The sequence below is a fragment of the Aedes aegypti genome, chromosome 2 (genome assembly GCF_002204515.2).
Source record: "Aedes aegypti strain LVP_AGWG chromosome 2, AaegL5.0 Primary Assembly, whole genome shotgun sequence".
In the NCBI taxonomy this organism is placed as follows: Eukaryota; Metazoa; Arthropoda; class Insecta; order Diptera; family Culicidae; genus Aedes; species Aedes aegypti.
The window spans coordinates 381,762,465-381,786,282 of NC_035108.1; the positions used below are offsets into that span (position 1 = coordinate 381,762,465).

Below are 23,818 nucleotides of genomic sequence, written 5' to 3' on the forward strand. Positions count from 1 at the left end.
TATAACATACATCGCTGAAAATTTTACAGTAAATGTAAAATTTTCTGAACTTTGAAGCAAAAATGAGAACAGCAATAGCCCCTTTTGTCCCGATGTCTTCAAAACACGAAAAAACGGAAATTTTTGTGACATTTTATTATTTTCTTTAAAAATTTTAACTTAAATCTTGAACGGAATAAAAATTAAAAATCGGTCTAGCGGTTCAAAAGTTATGATTTCTTAAAAAATAAAAAATAAATTGCAAAATCGCGATTTTTCTGGTCACCTTATTTCGGAAATGGTCACCCTAATCGAAAAATGCAAAAACACATCTATCCTTATTTCGGATAAGGAACAAAATAGCAAATTTTCACGGAATTCGGTGACCCACTAGATCGGGTTTTCATGGAATGGCTGCATTTATAAGACGTATATTAGAAATGCGTATTTGATTTTATCGTTTACGTTAAAACTTCAATTATGCCAAACTTGTGTTCTATTAGTGACTCAGACAACCCAGAAATCTTCATCTAGAGCCCGTTTAATCCACTCCAACTGCTGGGATATCCTGGTAAGTGTGATGTATGTTCGGGTATCACAGTTCTCGCTAGACTGGGCCAATCCAACCACATAGGAAACCCCACCTTCTCTTTCCGATCGCAATACATCGCCTGCCTTGGCACACGTTTTCGCAAAGTACGGTTCTCGGACACACAGTTGCGTTCTCTGCAAGCGATATGGGTGCGCTCGTTGACAGTCTGTGTTGTATTGAGGGATCACAAATTTGGTGCTGAACGAAACTCCATCTAAAAATGTAGAACAGAAATAGTAAATGTACTGGTTTCTGTGTCTATTCAAAATCATCAGACTTACCAAGTTCAATCAACCTCATTACCAGGGGCGTATGTGTTTGGTTCATCCAAAGACATGTCGGAAAAACATAGGCATTCCAAGTAAGGGGACTAGCCAGTTGAATAAGAGCAACATCATTAGATTTATCAGTTACATTGTATTGCTTGTGTTTTACGATAGATTTTATTGGAACGATTGTCTCGTTGACTGAGAGGCGCACTACAAGCGGTACTTCATCGCCAAAGCAGCTAGCCGTGGCAAGTATAAGTTGTTTCGTGATTATCGATCCAACGCAACGAAAATCATACCAATCCTTAGTATCGAATCCAATTTGAACCTAAAACCAAAAAGTATGTAGTATGGGTATTTTGAACAGATATTCAATTAATATTTTACCAATGATCCGTTTTCAATAGGTGATTTCAAACCACGTAAAAGAGATGGGCAACGTTCTAGTTCAGTCTCTCTGTTCCTGAAAATTTGACTGGCGGTTAGTGTAGCAGGACAACAGATCACGTTACTGCTAGAACAGAATGTCGCTCCCCCTCGAGGTACGACATTTTCCCAGTAATTCAAGCATTCCGATACCTGGACACATTTTCCTGGTGTATTTTCATTAACCTCACAGATATCCCTTTCTCTAAGATCAGAGTCCAAAAACTGTACATTACTTCCGGGATTCTGAGGCTTCGGTAGTAGGATTGATTTCAACCATTCGGCGTGACTAGCCAAGCGAGTGGCAATCATATGTTCTCCGACGCCACAATCTCGTCCAAACTGAGACAAAGCCATTGTAAATGTATACTCGCGCTCTATTCTCGTCATTGTTCTTTTTAGACCAGCTCCGACTACTAAGTTACACATTTCCGGCACAATGTAGAAGTCATATCCGGCGCAAACGAGCTCTTGGGGTATTCCATTTTTTACCTTTGACTGCTCACGATCGCCAATCATGCAACTGGTACTATTCCGAATAACACTTCGAAGTCTGACGAATCCATATGAGGGATCTGAAATCGAAAATTACAATTTTATTCAATTATATTACACGTGAAATATTTTGAAAAGTATTCACGATTTAAAGTAAGGTGGGGAACATGTTGAATAACCAATATTTGAGCATGAGTGATAAAAAAAAGTTGCACAGAGATTTACGGCATTCTCGACTTTGAAACTGGGGTCAGAGCTGACTCGACTCGCAATAAACGAACGAAAACGGATCCAGGTTCGAGTCAAAACGACTGTGCGACTTTCCTACGTTCGATCTAGGGCGAAACTTGGCCAAACCCAGCAATAAACGAAAACGCCATTAATGAATGGAGCCTGGGGACGCTAGCCATTCTCAACGTGCAAAACCGAGAACTCAAAATTAAAAAGTTAATAACGGCGCTGGATCGAATGACATTTCTTACCAGTTCCGATCACTCATGGAGTAGAACCCATTGATATGTATAATCAGTCTTTAATTTGCTGTGCTATGCTTTTTCAGCGATATCTTTGATGAAATAGGTACCGTAAAACGGGGTAACTTTGATAGTTTTTTCGAAGAAAACTTGAATATTTTTGCATGCTGTTTCAAAGATTTACAATTTATATTTTTAAAACAAGTACTGGCATCCTATCTATCGATTACAGTCGATAAATTGGCAAAAGATTCATTATGAATGGATATATAATTTTTCATATAATCGAAAGTTGGTTTTCTGTTTTGGGGTAACTTTGATAATGGAGTATGATTCGAACAAAATTGAATGAATAACGAACATTTGTAGGGCATTGCATACCTCTAGGCGTTTAACGTTATATGGAAATTTCTGACTTAGATTACAAAAATGGTCCCAGTTTGTGAATATGCTTTTCGCTAAGAGATTTGAGACCGTATTCAAGTTCTATGATAACTAGGCTATCAAAGATAAGTGGCCAACTATTCAAAACTACATCAAATAGTGATCGTAGAACAGATTGTTTGTAAGCGTTTTAAAAATGCTAAAATTGTGTAAATTTTTTAAATTCGTATAAAAAGCCTAAAATGTTCTTGATTCAAATGAAAACCGCTCTTACATGAAGTGTCATACTAATATTCTTTAGTTTTGCATTCGTTTTGCTTAACTGATTAACAGAAATTATTATATTTCATTTGGTATGCGGTGGGTTACGCACTATCAAAGTTACCCGCATTATCAAAGTTACCCCGTTTTACGGTACCTAAACAATTTCAGTCCTACAAGGGACGATTCACATATTACGTAACACAAAATTCGTCACTTTTGGACCCCCTCCCTCCCCCACGTAACAGGTTTTGTATGTAAAATTTAAAATTTTTGTATGGACCGTAACACTCCGGAGGACCCCCTCCCTCCCCCTAGTGCGTTACGTAATATTTGAACGATCCCCAAGAGTTTCCAGTCCCTTGAAGAAGGCCTGGAAGAATTTATGGAGCTTTTTTTCCACAGGAATGCTGAGTTAAAACCCTGAGTAACTCTTGAAGGATTGTTGGAGAAAACCTTCGGAAAGCTAGAAGACATGCTGAACTTCTGAAGATATTACTTGAAATCGGCTTGTTTTCGGGCTTCTATCGTCATGGAACAGATCTTATGACACTTTTCAAATCGTTAACGGTACCCATTGTCTTGTCAAGAAATCGAGTTTTATACTAAACTTTACCCACTGTATCAGAATGGAAGATTTTATGTCCTTTATAATGAAAGTTTCTTACAATAGTCATGAATAACCAAACGAAAAGAATACGGAAAGTATTGTAAGAAATTGGTGGATAATGTTTTTGAGGACGTCCGCCTCCTCACTGTAGACTAAAAAATAGCAATTCTTTTCAGAAATTAAACATGTAATTTTGTGACTTATTGCATGCAATCAGAAATATGCTTCTATTGTTGAAAATACCCTTTTGTCCCTCAGACCTTTCGTCTTCTGACTTTTTGCCATTGCGATTTTATGTCACTTAATCGCGTAAGAGTAAGCAATCGCTTCCAAATTATAACAAGTTAATGATACCTATTAGTAATGAAGATCACGATGGTTCGGAGCCTTCTGTAGTCGAGTGGTTAGAGTCCGCGGCTACAGAGCAAACCCATACTGAAGGTGTCTGGGTTCGATTCCCGGTCGGTCCAGGATCTTTTCGTAATGGAAATATCCTTGACTTCCCTGGGTATAGAGTATCATCGTACCTGCCACACGATATACGAATGCGAAAATGGCAACTTTGGCAAAGAAAGCTCTCACTTAATAACTGTGGAGGTACTCATTGAACACTAAGCTGAGCAGCAGGCTTTGTCCCAGTGAAGACGTAATGCCAAGAAGGAGAAGAATCCAGAGTTGCCTAATATCAATCATATCAGCTGATGGCTGATGACCTAAAACTATCAATATCACTTGCGAGCTATCAATATCACTTTGATTTGACATGCTTTTCAGTGACCAACACATAGTTTCAGTCTATCTGCAACACTGTCAAAAATATCGTACTGATAAATTGCCATTTTATCTGTTTAATTTAAAGCTAAACTTAATCCATCAGTGATATCCATAGTCTATCGCCATCAATGCACTGGTGATGTAGTGGACAGCATGATGTTGATGTGATATGGAAAGATCCGATTTGCAGTCGGCCTGTTCAAATCAGCAAATTTTAAGCATTGATAGTGACAGTGAGCAACTCTGGAAGAATCACGATGGTTCAAGCTGATTCAATTTCTATAAGGGGTCGTTCAATAGCCAAGAGGTGCTGTAGGGAAGGGGAGGGGCTCAAATGTTTGTATGGATGAAAGACCACGTGAGAGAATGATGAAGATTCATAAAATGAGACCATGTAGTCCATAAACAATTCCAAAATGATTCATATTGTAAACGTACCTATTTCAAAACTTCCACTAGGGTATATAGCTGTAACAAGATCTCTCCTTCCCTCACCAAGCACCAAAGCATCACCAAAAGGCCACTTTTGTTCTGACCAGATGCACGTCGGATAAGTTCCATCCTGGAAGTCCAACAGTGAGCCCAATTTTAAAACGGCAATATTGTTGTAACTTGATCCTTTCCTATAACTAGGATGGATCAAAACCTTCGAAATTTTCACAATCGTTGTTGGTTCTACCTCTATATGATCTACAGGAATTCTAGAAATAAGCATATTATCTTTAAAACATCTTAGCATCAATTAAATCAATCCACTACTTACCCATTGGATTCTACACAATCCGCCACCGTCAAAACCGTGTCCTCATCAACGACCACGCCGTAGCAATTGCTCTGACTTCTCCCTTTAGGCCATCGGAGTTTCACTAGCTCCCGCGGCTTACCGTAATTCCAGCTAAACATGTAGTTGAAGACATTTAACTCCACAGATCCGTTACCACCCCGATGTGCCACAACTCCTTCGTAGAACTCACGATGCTCAACGTATCTGTGGACGCATGTAGTTGAGTTGAAAGTGTTTTCTGGAAATATGGTATATGTTTCTGGCTCTTCATATTATGTTGATTGGGTGCATTACCATCAACTGCCGCTCCACGATCTCGCATGGTATTGATGATCCATTGGTGGTAGCTCGCTACTCGGGTGTAGACACCAGGGGTAGATGTCCCACAGATCAACCCGAATGAAGTGACGCCAATGATGAACGGAGTTTGACGCATGTTATGCACCAATTTCACTTGAAGCGGTCCGCCGGAATCACCCTAGTAAATAATGTAAATAGATTTGTTGATTTTTGAGAGCGTTTTATATGTCGTATCTTGTTAAACAGTTCTTCCCCAAAATAAAAGTTCGAACAGCCAGACCAAAGAAGAAACTGTTTCAAAGTAAATGTAGACATATAAGTCATTCTACGTCACGAGTATTCGGCGAAATATGGATGGAATATTTATTTTCACACAATTGAATTTCGGTAAATTTATTTGGATGCAGTTGAACTCAGTTCCAGCATCATTATGCAACACTTTGCATTCAACATCGAAAGTAGAAGTGTGGTTAAAAAAGGTCTATGAAAGAACTTAGATGTAGAAGCTAGAAAAGTGAAAACAATACTTCAGCTGGAATTCTTGAATTTAAAAACGAAAGTGTTGAAAGGAAGGTGTTTCTAAAGAAAGGGTGCACGACGTTAGGCATAGAGGCATAAGTACGCCAGGTATAAATGCGATAGGCATAATGATGACTGGCACAATGGATGTTTGGCATGATGTACATTAGGCATAATGGACGATTAGCTTTAATCATTTTGCACAAATTCTTTTTTTTTTTTGATCTTCTACCAATATCTTTTCACCGCGATGTAACAATTTAAAACTAGTTTTAAGTATGAGTAATATTTTAGGTGAAATTTTTGAAGAAATTACTTTTTAAGAGCAAGCATCTCTGAAATAAAACTTATGAAAATTTCTCCTAAAAATAGCGAAAACTGTATTTCTATTTCTCCACTGGAGAAATATGTTTGTTTAGTATAACTCCCTTTAGCTTTTTTGCACGAATTTTGTCAGGAATCCCAGAGGGGAGTTTTCTTGTAATTTCCTTAAGTATTATTCATAATAACCTTATATAGGTAAAAAAAATCTTCTTGATGGCGGTGAATGTTTTTAGGAATCGGGCGCCTAGGTTAAAAGCTGCGGTCTGCAAGTTTTTTTTTTTTTTTTCGGGCTTTTCATCTAATGTTAGTTCATTAATGTGTTCCACTTCGATCGATTATTGCAGATTACCTCACATGTATCAGCTACGGGATGAAAGGCACAAATATGATGATCGGCCAATCCACGGCCCAGTTTTCGAGTAGTGCCATTATTATAAACCTTACCACACTCTTCAAGTGATATTGGGTCAAGTTCCATTTTCAACAAAACTGCTGATTGATTTCCAACTGCAAATTAAAACTTGATAGTTTCATAAAAAAAACAAAGATTATCGAGCAACTTACTAAACCCAACATTGCCCCAACCAGTCGCATGTATTCGTTTGAACCATACCTCATTGTCTAACCATAAACAGGCAGGGATCACCGCATTAGTTATTCTGGAAAAGCAGAGGAAATATAAGTTTTTTTTTGTTTTGAAGATAGACTTTGATTCAATCTCACATGACGCTTTTTTCCAACCGCAACAAAGCCACATCGTGATAATGACCTGCGAATCTATGACTTGGATGTCGAATTATCTCCGCAATTTTGATCTGCTGAGCAAATTCATCGCCGACCGTTGAAAAAATATCCAAATCTCCAAATCTTACCACGTTTGGGGGAGTATTGCTGTATAGCACAAATAATTTAACAAAATATATTGATTGTTTTAATTAAATAACTATCAAACTCACCTTGAATCAACAACGCAATGCGCTGCGGTTAAGACGAAATTTTCCCAAATCAAAGATCCTCCACATTGCCAAAGAATCTTGCCATCTTCTGATTGGATCCATCCAATTGCTCCCATATGGGCAAACTCGAACTGAGTCGCAGGAATTCCACCGATACCTCCTCCTCCACCTCTATCGAACTGGTAGTATCGTAGATGGCAATCTGTATTCGTAGGATCCAGTGTTCAAACCAGGGGCTTAGAAGATGTATATGTACTCACCATCTAGCGAAGTACGTTCATCTGGAAGGAAGAGGGATTCACCAGAATGCAGTTCACCAACAACTGAAATTAGACAAATTGTCAATATCGTGATACCTGTAGGTGAATTCCGGCGAACAATTTCTTCGAAGAGAAGAAATTTTCTTCCATTACTCACCTGCAAGAAAATTTTCTTTTCTTCGAAGAAAATACGCGCCGGAATTCGCCTGCTGATACATCATTTTTTTATCATTACATTTTATTGATTATTCAATCGATTTTGATCAACCGTTTTTTATTCGTGTTGATATGAATATATCAATTGAGATTGCCATCTGAAATCTATAAACCTATGAATTTTCAGTTATATTTTCAAAACAACATGTTTTACCAGGTATTCAAATTTATTCCGAAACTTGTGTTATAATTCTACTTATAAGTCGAAATGAAAAACATTTGAACGTTTAGCTTTGATAATAAAAACTGTAATGATAACCTATCTAAGGCAGCGTCCATTCATTATGTAATGCTAAAATTGCCAGTTTTCAAACCCCTTCCTCCCCCTCTGTAACGTTTTTTGTATGAAAATTTTTAAATTTTTGTGTGAGTCATAAAGAATGAACATAATCACCAAAAAATACAGCTATTAGTCATGTTTTGTTATCAGCAATATCAAATTATGTTTGGTACCATTGTGATAAATCTTATATAAAATATTGTTCTCAAGTTCTGATGTGATCACTTTTAACTCGATCAAAATATCATCAAATCAAGATGTCGTCATCTAAGAATACAATAACAAAAACAGTTTTGTTTCAATTCTGCTCGAGTAAAAATAAATTTTCATTATTCCCTGTTAATTCAATGGTCAGATTTGCCGGTCATAAATCATAGACCGGATTCCCAACGATAAACGCTATCATTCACTGGTACTTTCGCATAACCGCAATCACTTACGCACTTACCATCGTGGATGATGCAGCCAATTAAAAATAGCAACCACAGTTCATTTTTTATCCTCGATACCATCACGATTGAGTTAATTCGAATGTGTTTCCTCCATGCAGCACCTGAGATAAAACGAGTTAAACTTATTCCATCAGCAGCTCACTCACGAATGGGAAGCAATTAGTATTCCAAAGTGGCTGAAAGCGGATTACTGCCGGGTTCATTTTAACAGCTTCTATTTTTCACTATTATTTCTATATCCTCACAGATCGCTAGGTAGGTGTGTACTTATATGCAAGCATTGCTTTGAGAAGCAAAGGGTATTCCCAATCATCTTGTGATGTCTCCGTCTCACTATTACATCAATAATATCACATGGCAATTAAATCGGTTTGAATATTGATGCTTCGTTTTTCATGCGACCTGAGGCATTGTTTTATAATAAAATTCATTCATTCATGCTGCGTTACTCGATAAGAAGATTGTATTGAAGCAGTAGGTTCTATAATTTACGATGGTTTTAGGGCTTCCTCTGTTCATCATATCATATTGATCGTTTATAATGTAAGTTTCAAAGTGTTCTTCGAGCTTACCAGAGTCATTGGTAGTTTGCCAAAGCTTTGGTGCTTCATATTGTGCTTTCTTACCTTTTCGGCGCATCTCAGATAATGGAGTTGTGTTGCAAATGACTCAACTTCATAATCGTGCAGGGCACTGTTACCAAAAAAAAGTAAGTAAATATAATATTAGTGGACGATTGACGGCATCAATCCTTTAGCGTCTCTGAAGAAGTGTTCACAACTAAACTCGTTTCTTTGGCTGTTAGCTATGATTTTCACAATAATCAGCCTATTTCAATAAACTATTGACACAAGCCACCACGAGCGTAGCCAGGATTTCCAATCGAGGTAGGGGTGGATGATCCAAGCAACCTCGAAATTTCATTGACGGATTTCACGCAAAAACGATCATGATACACAATATATGCATCCTTACTACTTGAAACGTCAAACTATCAAGGACATCCATCATCTTTTCTCTTTCGCGACGAGCAACAAGGAGTTCAAAACGCGTCTTGGTTTAATTCGTCCCCTTAATGCTACAACTAGATAACTCGAAAATTAAAATTTTGAGATGTGCAACTTTGTAAATATGACCGTTTTACAAGGTGATGGTTATTCGCAGAGAATATGATTGGAAAATAAACTTCAAGTTATGTATATTGAATCACACGCTTATGAGCTGTAGATATTTTTCAGATCTAATTGAGAATAATATTTTGACATGTTGAAGTCAAAAATTTCAAATTTCGAGTTATCTAGTTGTAGCATCAAGGGGACGAATTGTTGGTTGAGAAACACTTAACACTTGAATTTTTTTTGCAAAAGAAAAACAAATAAAATACTTAAAATCATATGTCCTCTTCTTATTCTTCGTGGCATTAAAGTGCTCAAAGGGACAAAGCCTGCTTCTCAGCTTAGAGCTTTCTTTGCCAAAGTCGCCATTTTCGCATTCGTATATCGTGTGGCAGGTACGATGATACTCTATGCCCAGGGAAGTCAAGGAAATTTCCATTACGAAAAGATCCTGGATCGACTGGGAATCGAACCAGACGTCTGCAGAATGGCTTTGCTTTGTAGCCGCAGACTCTAACCACTCGTCAAAGGAAGGCCCCAATGGTAAGGTGAGCAAATACCTTTAAGCTCTAATATGTAGATCATCTTGACAGATAGGCCTATTTCGTCTGCAACAAGGGCCATCAACTAGCTGGAAAAATGGTTTTCCTTGGTTTACTAAAAAGCTTTGAGGAAGACGCTATCTTTATAACTGGTCAGGATTCTAAAATATCTGCAAAACAAGACTTGCAAATCTTGAAGTTCTCGGCTAAAATTTAGGGGTATATTTTGTAAATCGAGCAGATTCATGCACTTTTTATTCTTCTTCTTTTTCTTCTTGTAGGTACAGGGGATAGGCAAAATGTTGCCCAATTTCGAATGCTTATAACTTTATGAAAAATTTAGGAAATTGGATGCAACTGAAAGCAGTCGACGGCAAATTTGGTCTTGTTTCAGGAACATATCCGGCCATGCATATTGGCCACCGGACACCGGAGATGTTCCAGATTTTTCGAGGTCATGTCCAAATTGCATGTTTTCTGTATTTTTGTGCGGTGTGGAGTTGTATAGATGCTTGCAATTTTTCTAGAAACTAGAACTAATAGGAAGTTAAAAGCCGGTGGACGCTTTAAGATTCGTTGAAAATCTTCAGAAATATGACCATTTCCGTAAAACTGGTTCCATATTTTCGGTCAGTCATGCTTGTTTTTCTAATCATGTATAATATATTGTTATGCGTGGAAATCCAACAATGGGACAAATTGACTTGGTTTGCTTTTCATAGAGTTTCCGAACAAAGTTAATTTTTTGTAAGTGTTTTTCGAAGCTATACGTAAAAATAAACGGTTTAATGGCAAAAAGTCAAAATGCACAAAAAGTAACATGGGACAATTATGCGTATAACGGCAGTATAGTCGTCAGCCTACAAGAGATGATGACTAAAAACGTAAATAACGCCCTTCGGAAACAATACTCTTGGAATTCCGTCAATGGACATTACTCCCAAGGCGCTGGTGCAGCTGGTCTCGAAATACGTTCCGAGGTTCCCCACAACTTTATAAAAGTTAATTGTCTAATTCCTGTATGCGTAGCTCGGCTGTTAAACCCATACAACATCACAGTCGTCTCCATCTACGCCTCACCAAACAGCCCTGATTCCCACATGTTAGAAACACTGAACTGCATAAAAGGCAACACGGATCCACCCTATATCATCGGTGGAGACTTTAATGCTACCCATGAAGCTTGGGGTAGTATCAAATCGTCAAGTAGGGGACTAAAACTCTTAAGTTGGATCGTTGATAACAACATGCGGTCTCTCTCAACAATGGTGAACCCACCTTCATTAGCTCCTCTCACAGAAGTACATCCAGTATCGACTTAACAATTGTTTCTAATAGCATCGCAAGTAGACTCTCCTGGACAATTGCCAAAGATACGCACGGAAGCGACCATTTTCCCATTCGAGTATATTCACAAGAAAGGCACCCCACAGAACAACACCGGAGAAGGTGGTTGTACAAAAATTCAAACTGGCCTACGTTTGGAAACAGCTTACTCGACGTACTGCAGCCGAATAAAGACGTTTCCATCGACGAACTCAACAACGCTATCATAAAATCAGCTGAAGCTTCCATTCCCAGAACGTCTGGAATTTTTTTTGGAAAAACTGAAATTTGGTGGACCGACGGAGTACAGAAAGTGGTTAAGGATCGCCGTAAGGCACTACGAAAAATGAAACGAACTGCACCATCGGATTGTATATATTATCTGGAGCTATATCCATGTGGGCATCAAACTTCAGAATGATGCTTCCAGTAGCATATTCAGAACCATTAGATGCACTGATCACTTCATAAAAATTTCCGGGTGCCCTGGGGGAAGTGGTCAATTAGGAACCATATCAATATGTACATCAAACTTCAAGATTTTCAACACTACTGGCTGCCATGATAACTCTTGGGTAGGTTCGAGGTGCCCCGGGGAATGTGGCCAAAACAATGTTAAATTCAAAACATGTCCGGAAACACATCAATATGGGTATCAAACATCAAGATTTTTGAAGGTGATGAAAGCATTTATAGAGCAACTAATTTCGATGACTACTGTATAGTAGGTTTCTGGTGCCCTGCGGGAACTGGCCAATTAGGAATATGTCTGGAACCATATCAATATTGATATACAGTGTTCATAGAATTTAGTTTCTCTGTAAATGCTTCCAGAAGCTTCACCTTCTAAAATCTTGATATTCGATACCCATATTGATGTAATTCCGGACATGTTTTGAATTAGCCTCATCCTCCGGGGCACCTGGAACCTACCCTAGAGTGGTCATGGCAGTAGGAGGTTTTGGAAATGTTTCCGGAAGCATAACCTTCAAAAATCTTGAAGTTTGATTTCCATATTGATATGGTTCCGAACATGTTCCTAATTGACCACTTTCCCCAGGGCACCTGGAACCTTCTATGAAGTGGTCAGTGCATCTAATGGTTCTGAATAAGCTACCGGAAGCATCATCGTGAATTTTGATGGTCGTTTGGATATAGCTTCGGATATTATTTACATGATTGAAAATACATGCATGGCCATAGGGGTACTCTATGCCCAGGGAAGTCAAATTTCCATTACAAAAAGATCCCTCTCAAACAACAACAACAACAACAACAACATAGAGGAACAGCTGTTGAAAAACTCGAGTGACTGAGCCCTGTCGATCGATTTTTTAGGTCGATAGTGACTCCAGTCGAGTCATTTTGGACGACACGACTTGTCAAATACGGCTCTATGATAGCCCTTGAGCTACTGAACAACTTTGTCGAAGATGCCATCTTTCTAAGTGACAAGCTTCGATTGATAAATGTACGGCTCGCGCTGTAAAAATCATCATTCTGCAACTTGTTGCGTAATTAAACTACCATTACGACACTGTATCAGGCTTGGGAACTATGACCACAATTTCATCGATTCTGCCAGTCAACCAAAACACAAAGCAGCAGCAGCATCAATTCGCGATGACGGAAGCAATTACCACAGTTGACCCTATGCGTGAAGCTCCGATTTCTTTACATGGCTAGGCAAAGGAAATCAATTTTCAAATGCTTCCAAAAAATTCAAAACATAATTAAATTAAATTCTGCTAAGTGTACCCGTGGGGTTCGATTTATGATAAGCTATAGACTCCGCAGAATATTGAGGGAAAAATATAAAAATCAAAATAATGTGTCTATAATGTAGCCCCGTGGTGCCCAAAGTGCGGCCCGCGGGCCGCACGTGTCGTCTGGATCTCCTGAATGTGACAAACTTCGTACAATGTTTCGCCAGGAGGCTTTACTACCCCAAAAGTTATCATGAATGGCACACTCATCTGTTCGGATAATCTTCGATCAGAAAAACAAGCGATTGAAAAACGAGCCTGAGCATCACTGATGTAGCCCATCAAAAGTTTATCAATATGTACTGAAAAGATATTAAATACAGTGAAACCTCCATGAGTCGATATTGAAGGGACCATCGACTCATGGAAATATCGAATCATGGAACAGCAATCATTTAGAAAGCTGCTTCTAGGAACCATCATAGTAACCATGAAATTTTGTTTTTATTATGCTTCCATGAGTCGATATCGAGTCATGGAACATCGACTCATGGAGGTATCACTGTAGCTATTGTGGTTAAGTTTATATAAGCATTTGAAATTTCACTTCCTATACCTTGCCGGGTAAAATTTTCGACGCTTCACGCACAGAGTAAACTTTTTCCAGATGGCAGCACCGTACCTTCGTCAGAGCGAATTACAGGAAAGTATGCCGGCAGATTGACATGATGAAAAACAGCCTATTAGGGAGCCGGATCCTATCCTATTCTTGGCACTTTTGATCCACTTCGGCAGTGGGGTTTTTTGAAAGCTAAGAGTTCATATTTGGCCACAATATGTGCCATATTAAAGCGCTTCTCATTGCAAAGGTTTCAGTCGGTTCGGCCGAGAAAAACCCCCCATGCCAAAGTAAATCATGGAAGTGCCCAAGTAGCTCTGCACCCTACTAGAAGAAAATGCGAACAATGTGTTTCGCCGTCATACTGTATGGAAATAGGTAGCCCATAGCACTGGGATTATTATGAAAATCGATTTTTTTTCGCTTATAACCGAAAGTTTTTAAATTATTCTGTCGCTGCTTTACAGGACGGGAGTTCTATGGTTTTAAAATAAAATTCTGCCAAAAACGAAAAAAATACAATGTTTCAATGTTTTACGATAGTGAAAATATAACACAACCAATTATTTTTAACAACTTACTATTATCAAGAACAAATCCGATATACATTAGTTTTATAAATCTAGCAGTTCAGGCATAGCGTGCATAGTGATGCACAAAACGCATAAAGTCTCAAATATAATAGCAAAGATGTTTTTTTAAAGGGCGGTCATCTATCAAATAAACTCAATCCCAAAACTAAAGACTACACTAGTTTACACTAATCTTTCGTTTCACTTACGACCTGAGTTTATTTTATATCTTCACATAAAACAATCGTTTTGTTTCGGTGCATGATTGAAAGAGATTTTCACAACAGTTTTCTCAGTGCCATTTTCAAAGATAAATAACTACATCTACGACGACACGTTTCATTGAGTTGTTGACGTTGCGCTCTGAGCGCGTTTGCGTATATCACATAAAAATTGCTATCAAACAGACCTTGCTGTACGAGCAAACTACCATCTGAATCCACTCTATTATCGAAGGGTATTTATTTGCAGGCATTTATGATTCCTCAAAACTGTCTCCTTTTTCTACATGTTATTACTAGAAGCAGTGCATCAAGACTAGTAAGTGAGCGACATCAATTAGAATAACGTTTGCTAAGTAGGACGCTTCTCTCTGGGGAATGTAATTTATGGATAGATTTCTAATGGAAAATACATCACTATCTTTATGCGACGGGTGCAGACTATCTAAAAGCTACCATTTTGGTGTGACAAATCTACTCACATTAACTGACAACAAATTCTACGATAAAGGCATATTTTTTACTATGTGTGTGTAGTAAAATAAAAATACGATTTATCCCTATCTGTTATCGTGTTCGTTAAGGCACATTAAGGTATATTTTGTCTATTCTGTCTTTTTACTACATCATCTGTGTGATATAAATTGTTTGGGGTATAAAGTAATCCAAATCTGAAAACATTGTTTTCCTGTATAGAAAAATTAACTGCTTTAAAATTGGATCTATCAAAAATTATTTGACTATGGATACAAAATAGTTGATCCTGCTTTTCGTCGCCCTAGTCAAGAGTCTCCAGAACAACAACTTATGACAAACTTATGATTGAAAATATCCTCGAATTTAAACCCTTATCCCAGTAGATTTGTTTCGGTTCCGGTATGTTAGGTGGTTTTGTTGATTGTATCGTTGTTTCTCGATGCACGCGATTCGTTGAATTTCTTCAGTTTACTACAGTTGGGAACTTTTGTTGCTGGTCAATATGCTGTATGCACATCCCAGTGCCCACGAGATCTCGTGTCCGTCAATTTTCTTGTATAACTGAAATTTAGAGGAGAGATCCCCACGTAAATATTAGCTTTGAGCAATGCATCCATGAATACTTACTTTTAGTGGAGTCTTTGGCTTGAGACCGTATCCTTCTTCCAGCAGCACGGCAATGAAAGTGAGATCAACGCACATGAAAGGCTGATCTGTGTTGGCATCGGCGCATACCTCTCGAGAACGGGTAATGAAATGGCCTACCGTCGTCTCGCCGCCCTGGAAGGGATCTGTGAAAGAGCGATAAAAGTTAAAATTGGTGAGATCTCGACTCATTGACTTTATTAAATTTTAAAAGGTACCAAACATGAGAAAAATAAACTCACCCACTAATCCAGTTTCAATGGCCCGATCGAAGAAATAGCTAAACGCGGATATCTCGTGCTGCTTCAACGTAACCGGTTTCGGATTCAACGTCGGTAGCAACTTCTTGCGCACGATCGAAGCACACTGTTCGTAATCGACCTCAGGATTTTCGGCCGTTGCTTTGGGATTCTCCTTACCGCTTATATAGTATTGCTCCGTACCGTATCGGAACAATTTGTCCTTAACAATGGAATTGACACAATCGCTGGCCAGCTTCGTTTGCCCCTCTTGTGCACCGTTTGTGAAAACGGCAAGTCGGACGGCCATGAGCCCGGCTCCCAGATAACTGGTTGTGAAAACGTCAACATGCGAGTTAACGGTAGGAACTTTGTGCATGAAATTTTTATACAATGGGGTTTGGGAAATGTCTTTTGGAGCAAAAGTGACTTGTGTGCTTCCACCGCCAAGATCCAAAGCTGCTACCGTGTTACGTCCGTTTAGTTTTCCCAGCAAGAAATTGATTGTAAACCACGAGAAAATTCCCTCATCTGTGCCATCCATAATCTCTACCGATTGATCGTTCACTAAGAATCCCGACTTTTCGAACAAATCTCTGCAAGCTTGCAGCAATCCTTCGGCTTGTTCGGGTTTCAATAGCCTGAGTCCGGCCGTGGCTTTCAAAACTAGCGGTGTGGTAGCCATCTTCTCCTTGGGTATCACATGTTTAGCCTCCTGCAGAAGCTTGTCAATGGTGGCCGCACCCTCCTCCGGTCTATCAGCAAACGCGGATAGTCCTGGCTTTGAGTGTTTGTATAATTCGTAATCCAGTACCAATCGCCCATCCAGGTAACCTCGATGAAATTCGAACGCCAACACTCGACTTCCGGTGGAACCGGCATCGATTACAACGGCGTACGTTTTCTCATGATAGCCCAGCTTTCCAGCTATGGTGTCGACGATCGGGTGAAATGAGTCAGTGTATGCCAGGAACAGGAATATCAGCAGCGACGCGCTAACTACCAGGCAAAAGAACGAGAACCGGAGGTTGTTAGCGACCACTTTGGAATTTGATTTGCGGCGAGATCCGGCCGGCGCTTGACTGCGTTCGTTGGCATCTTGCTGCTGGAGCTACAAAGGACAGAAATATACAAATATGAAAAAAAAAAAATATCAGATCAGGAATAATATAAAGGTATTACATCGTATTAATTGTACTTATACAGTGATGCTAGCCTCATTTAAACCGTTTATATACATAAATTGCTGCTTGAGTGTCATAATTACTTTTTTTCGTGATTTTATCCAAGACTTTTTTTTTATTTTATTTTTTTTTTCATTTTATCCAAGAATTTAAACAGACGTTCCCATCAAATTTCACTCTTAATGAGTTCATATAAAAATGTTTCTACGATTGTCCTAAGAAATTCCTCCAATTTCGCTTTTTTGGAGTGCTTAAAAGTTTTCTGGAGCAAGTTCTGGAGACATTCCTCTACTCTCTTAAAAAATTTACATAAAGTCAGGCTCTTCTAGACCAACACATCGTGTTTCTTATTTTCACACATCCTGACTTTGATTTCCATATATTTTCTTAAACTTCACGATGCACATAGATGCTTGGTATGACGGAGCTGCTTTATGTGTCATATACTTTGCAAAAAAGAAAACTAATCCGCCCAAAAGCAGGTTTAAAATTAGACACCCGATGCGTTCGTCCAGAAGAGCTTGATTTTGTGCGAATGGTATTAAATTTAATATCACTTCATTTTAGCGTGTAAATATCACTTGAACAATCGCTCTAAGAATTTCTAGGAGTATTAATGGAGAAATCTCTGGGGGAGTGAGTCCCTGACAGTGTTCCAGAATAAATTATTAGATTAATTTTTAAGCTTTCTTCCAAGCCCCAAGGAATCTGAAAAAAATGTGAATAACACAGTATTGTGCCCTTCCTGCGCTACACGGAGCAATAGTGCAGGTGACCTTGTGCTTCTCCGAGATAATCGGCTGCCGTTCTCCAGTCTCTATCCTGAGGCTAAACATTTACATTATGAATATTCTGTTATTTAATTTAAATTATCACCTTTTAGGGTTTTTGTTTGAAGCCATTGTGGCACATGCTCTCTAGACTGGCCCAGCTCAGTATGGAAGAAAAATAAAGTTGTATAATTCCACGGGGCACCCCCCAGAATTATTCCTTAGTGTTGAAGGGATGACGCTGGGCGAGCTGCTGCACAAGCCGCATGCATATAAGTACAGTAGACTTTCCATAACTCGATATACAAGGGACCATCGACTTATCCAGCTTTTTACGCTAGCTTGCCATAAATTTTGAATCACCCCCTTTGACATTCCTTGCTCACATTATATTTTTTATAATTCAATCAAAAGAAGCTGTGTGCTGAAAAAAAAAAGCCATTTGTTCAATAAATACATCCATAATTTGGTGCACATTGACTAAAAGTAAGATCAGCCAGCAAATATTCTTTTAAGGCTTCCTTGTCAACAATTTTCAGGGAATCTCCTCCATTGGCTTGAATTGAAGCAACAATTTTGAAAACAAAGATTTGAATATAAATCGATGCTCATCGGTAACACATAAACAGTTTATTTCTATTCCACGGATTTCCAAAACAAATGCTTATTTAATCCAATATATGGTAATGCATAATTACTTCAATTCAAACACCTAGAATCATAGAAAAGTATGTAAGGTTATGAAATAAATTTGGTAAATGTAAAATAATATGAATACAACGAAATGAATACCAAAGGTGCTGAAAAATTATTGACAGTTCAATTAACAAATTAAATTCAGTGCCTACTATGACTTAACTATAAAACCTGTGAACAAGACATGTCAAAATTAAATCACCCCCTGTTGTTTTATAGCTAGCGTAAAAAGCTGGATAGAATTATCAAGTTATAGAACACACCGACAAATAAATCCTAAAATCCATGGATCAAATTTCTGTACTTCCAATACTTTTATGATCACATTTGTAAGAAAGCGATATTATTTTGTTGATAGCATTTTGAAAAATCATATTAAAAAAAACTTTTTTTAAATTCTCGAGAAATCACTCATTTTTCTGAAAATCAATAATGTTGTTTTCGGGTTTTTTTCAACTTTCATTACAGCTTGCAAGTCTTTCTTCACTCTTAAACAAGAAGTGATCTATGTTCCCCTGTATAAAATGGATTTTTAGAGAGATATCGAGTTATGAAGGGAACGTGACATCGACTAGTGAAGACATCGAGTTATAGAAATATCGACTTATGGAGAGCAAGATGTATGGGAATTTCAAGGGACCGAAAAATCCATCGAGTTATAGAATATATTGAGTTATAGAACATCGAGTTGTGGAGAGTCGACTGTAATTGTAATGGAGTTCTGATCTAAGCCTAAAACGATTATTGTAGTTGCAACTTTTAATTTAAATAATTAAGCTAAGGGTCGGTTATTGTATATAACTTTATAGATAAGCAGAAGTATAGCACGAACGCGAAGTAATGACCTTCCATCCCATCTTCAAGTGCTCCCCACAAGCACAACACTTCATTCTGGCATTTTAGAACGTCCACGTTGTAACTTGTTCACACAAGAAATCTGCCTCGACCGAGTTGGCAGAACGCGCCCGTACCCCTTTCTGAACCAAAGGACAGGGAAAGAGCTCCTGAAAATACTCCAGAACAAATCACTAACAGAATGCCTAAAAGTTTTCACCAGTGTTGTTCAGACTCATTTTCCCGAAAATAACATTTTCCGAACTACGAAGCCATAAACTACTACAACCATGCTCTATCCTCCTAAGATAGAAAAGCAGATGGTTAAGCTTGAGTACTGCACACAAAATCGATCAATTTTGATCCCAGAGAGCCACAATTTAAGTTTCGGTGAAATGAAATGATTGAGTGAGTGAGTGCGAATCATTTCACCGAAACTTGAATTGCGGCCCACAGAGATCGAAACTGTCGGATCCCATGTGCAACACTCAAGCCCAACCACCTCCCCCTCCATCTCAGGAATACAACGCACAGTTATAACAGTTCATGGCTTCACAATTCGAATTTCGGGGAAATGAGTCTGGTCAAAACTGGTTTTCACCGAGGAAACTGAGAAAAAAAAATCCTGAAGAATAGTCGCATAAGAGTCTCTGGGGGATTATCTGGATTTTTTAGAATTTTGCACTAGGATTCACTGCAAGTGAAAAAAAGGAAATTAGGTAGTGACTTCTGAGATAATTGGATGAAAACTTCCAACAAAAATTGAGTCTTGTAATACAAAGGAAGCCAAGTGTCTAAAAAGACCTGCTACCAGCTCTGAAATGTACACATTTAGATTAGAGCACCTTTACTTCAAAGAAACCAAACATGATCAGTCAAATTTACGCAAGTCATCAGTGGTCTTCAAGTGACTTAGCGGTTTTGATTATCATTCTATTCAATCATGTCTCTTTTATCAGTAAATACGTCTGTCTCCTAGGGCCTGATAAATTAGCTTACAACGACACATTTATATTTGTATGTACGGTAGAAGCGTGCTATTCGCGGATCTATACTTATGTGGAAGTGGATAGTGTAGGTCTTGCATGTACGCAAATCGCGAAATAATTTTAGAACAACTCATTTGTTCACCTTCAAGGTCAATACCTGATGCTAGCTGTCTAATGATCATTATTAGATCTTCTACGCTACTCAAATGATACTCTTTCGCCGCTCTTCGCGTGCGTAAAAATCTGCTAGTATGTGGATGTAGGTGAACTAAAATACCGCACACGTTAGTGTGTTTTATAGAAAAATCACTTATAGAAACTGTAGCAGAAAACACATATTTACCAGCTGGTACTCATAACGCATCCTTTCGAAGGGTTGAAACAGACTGGCAAATCTCAGCCCTATAATGTTATGACTTGGTATATCTCTTGATTATACGTGAAAGAATGCTGTAAATTGTGCCAAATAAACAACTGGAGAACGATTCCAGAACTTATCCAAACACATCGTTGTGCCACCGGATTGGTGATAGCGATTTTTTGCTCCTTCCCGAGACTGTCTTCTTTCCGGAATGGCTGATAAGCAAATTGACCCCCTGTCCTTTATCTCCTTCACAATCGAATATTATCACTGATAAGCGCGCACTTGATTTGTATTGTAACTTGTTGATCTGGCACAAATGTTGGCGGACTCTATGCGAAAATTTCAACTATTTTCATCTGCTAATTACACTCCCAACATGCACATTTTCCTACTTTTCCTCTGCCTTTCTACCGCCACATAAAAACAAGCTTTGACATTTCTCTCTACCACCCCTCGCCACTTCAACAGTCACCCTGACCCATCGTTGTGTAATGAATGATGAAGCATTTTGTACTAAAAAAAGTGCTCATACAAAAGAGCACTTGACTCACCTTCCGATTTCGCAAGTTTTGATTTTGCGACGGCATCCTTGATATGATTGAACTTTTTAGGAGGGTTTCAAATGTAAAAAACAAGAATTTAAACAAAATAGCTTCCACACGAAGAACTTAATTAGAAAACAAAATCCAACGACAGTCTTCCGGATCCGTTAGATTTGCCAAGATGCCGAACCGGCCATCTACGATCCTCACAGCAACGATACCACAACAAAACTGACAGAAAGCAACGAAACGACGTCCGTCCGCACACCGACCGCAGCAAGTGGCGAGACGGCGCCGGTTGGGTTTTGCTTGCAAGCGGTGCAAAATTTCGCAAAAAGTTCTTGCTGTGTCAGAATGAACCGCGCATGGAGATGAACTATTTCCCAAGCTTTACGTTGTGCGAGCTTACGAGCTAACTTTTGGGGGGAGCTTTGGGTTCTTAAGCTCCAAACGCAATGGTAGCGATAACATGCACCGGTCAAATCGTGAGTGAACCTAAATTGGTTCGTAAACGATATGCGACCGTTCTTACGTATAGATTGTACCAAATGTAGAGGACGTATATCCTCAAGACTATGTTAAGGCACCTAATGAAGGCTCAAGTGACATGCGCCAAACGGAGCCACGTATGGGGAAGTGAAGAAATACGATTTTGGATGGAAAGCAAAGTTTTCTGTAAGTGTGATAATGACAAAATGTATGAGTTAGTGAAAGAAAGAGTGGATAAGTAAGTTGAAGAGTTTATAAGATGTAATAAATTCCTATATCGACTTTTCCAGCTGCAGGTTAGACAGAAACTCATCTGCGAATTCAAGGTTATTCTGCGGAGTAAATATTTAACTTAAAATTCACGACTCAAATCTTCACACGATTTGACATTTCTTTGGACTTGGTTTGCAAAATCATGATATTTGATACATCGCAAATAAAGTTTTAGAACCGCCAACTTATTTGCCACTTGCACCGAAGAGCCAGTTATCCGGAATAACCCAGTATGTGGCCAGCTCATCCAAAATCTCTTGAACTATTCTTCATTTGACGTGATTTGCAAATTCATGAAGTTTGATATGTCGCAAGATAGGTCTCAGAATCGCCAACATAATAATCACTTCCTCTGGGGAACAGGGTATCCAAAACAACCTGACATGAGCTTTTTTTCAGAAATGACAGTTTAGTGGCCATTTCCCCCAGGGAACCGGGAATTCGGAACAATCCAACATGTGGTCAAGTCATTCAAATACATTTGAACCACCTTTAAGCTAAGTATGCTGTTCCGCTAAAGAAAAGTAAAAATTTCTGCCCAAGAAATGTTCAAGAAATTTCTTACAGTGAGCTCCATTTGAATTGACATTTCTTTTCAACTGCGTACTGCGATCAAAGAAAAATCCTTTTCTTGAGCATTTCTCGCAAGAAATTTCCCACGCATCGAGATAGGCGATGACTTCTCTGTCGAAGTGCATACGTAGCTTTAATTAATACTTAAAGCCTGATTTTCTACTGAAAAGGAATCGCTGAAGAAATTTCTCGCAGATTCCTTGCAGAAATTTTCTACAGCGACTCCAATTTGAACTGACATTTATTTTCAACTGCGTACTGCGATCAGAAAAAAGCGCATTCTTGATCGATTCTTTGCAGAAATTTCCCATGCATCAAGATAGGCCGAGAAATTACTTGTCAGCAGCGAATCAGGCTTAATTTGCAAATTCATTAGAGTTGATATGTCGGAAGCCAGGTTTCAGATTCACCAATATAATGGCCACTTCCACCAGTGATCCGGTATTCGAAACAATCCAGCATGTGGCAAAGTCATCCAAAAACGGTCGAAATATTTTTATTTAGACTTGGTCTGCTAAATCATGAAGTTGATTTGTCGCAAGCCATGGACTCAAAATTAAAGTGGTTACTGATTCTACAAGTGGGATTACTTCAGTACTCCCCGTGATGAATCCAAAATTCGGTACATTTCTAATCGATGACTGCGGTCCCAAAATCTAGAAGAATTTTGTGATTTGAAAACGGTCTTCGGCAAAGTTGTAACTGATAAATGTATCTCACAGTATCAACGTAGCTCTACTCCCCAAGAGCACATGGGCAAACACTATGACCGATTGAATGAATTGGTTGCTTTTCCCATAGTAATTCCCATATAAACTTAAAGGGCTTGTACAGTCGAATGAAATATCGATATGTTCAAACGAAAGTTTTCGGGAAGTTGATTATTGTATAACTATTCTATTTTTACCCATAACTAACTTATCGATTACAACACGATGCTCGATTAAAGGTTACCAAAGGAACAACAGAAAGGATTGTTTGAGTTACTATCGTTTCCCGACGGATTTTATTCTCCGCTCAAAGTGGCTCAAATTTTATGATAATAACTAGACAAAAACATCATTGGACATTGGATCAGAGTTTATGCTCATCTTTTTTGTTCGGAGTAATGATACCACTGAACATGAATATTTGGAGCATTACGATTCGATATAACCACGCAAATCAAAATTCGTCAGCCGAAGTATGGTTGTATTATTTCGAACGTAATAAACATGAATTATGAATCAATAAAATTGAGAAGAATCAATTTTTACTTTCGATACTTGTAATAAATGACAACACATAA

The 23,818-nt window shown here is 38.5% G+C and overlaps 2 protein-coding genes across 5 annotated transcripts; both read right to left on the reverse strand.

The window, feature by feature from the left end:
* Positions 1–394: 394 nt before the first annotated feature.
* LOC5566815 lies at positions 395–9,454 on the reverse strand. 3 transcript variants are annotated; one of them, XM_021846855.1, is made up of 12 exons: positions 8,351–9,453; positions 7,407–7,469; positions 7,147–7,348; positions 6,914–7,081; positions 6,755–6,849; positions 6,540–6,697; positions 5,342–5,525; positions 5,027–5,285; positions 4,702–4,964; positions 1,228–1,841; positions 853–1,168; positions 395–785 (listed from the first exon to the last, which is right to left on the reverse strand). In XM_021846855.1, exons 1-12 carry the CDS (start codon positions 8,412–8,414, stop codon positions 487–489), a joined length of 2,685 nt encoding a protein of 894 aa, XP_021702547.1. In that variant the 5' UTR covers positions 8,415–9,453; the 3' UTR covers positions 395–486. The 3 variants fall into 3 exon arrangements, with proteins under 3 accessions (XP_021702547.1, XP_021702549.1, XP_021702548.1); XM_021846857.1 differs by having other exon boundaries at positions 414–785; positions 7,407–7,427; positions 8,351–9,454; XM_021846856.1 differs by lacking the exon at positions 8,351–9,453 and adding an exon at positions 7,564–7,721 and having other exon boundaries at positions 414–785.
* Positions 9,455–14,416: 4,962 nt separating this feature from the next.
* LOC5566799 (ectonucleoside triphosphate diphosphohydrolase 5) lies at positions 14,417–21,438 on the reverse strand. Of its 2 annotated transcripts, none has more exons than XM_021846858.1 (4): positions 21,205–21,438; positions 15,820–16,927; positions 15,560–15,723; positions 14,417–15,493 (listed from the first exon to the last, which is right to left on the reverse strand). In XM_021846858.1, the coding sequence occupies exons 1-4, from the start codon at positions 21,238–21,240 to the stop codon at positions 15,404–15,406; spliced, it is 1,398 nt and encodes a 465-aa protein (XP_021702550.1). In that variant the 5' UTR covers positions 21,241–21,438; the 3' UTR covers positions 14,417–15,403. The 2 variants fall into 2 exon arrangements, with proteins under 2 accessions (XP_021702550.1, XP_021702551.1); XM_021846859.1 differs by lacking the exon at positions 21,205–21,438 and adding an exon at positions 20,633–21,081.
* Positions 21,439–23,818: the final 2,380 nt, after the last annotated feature.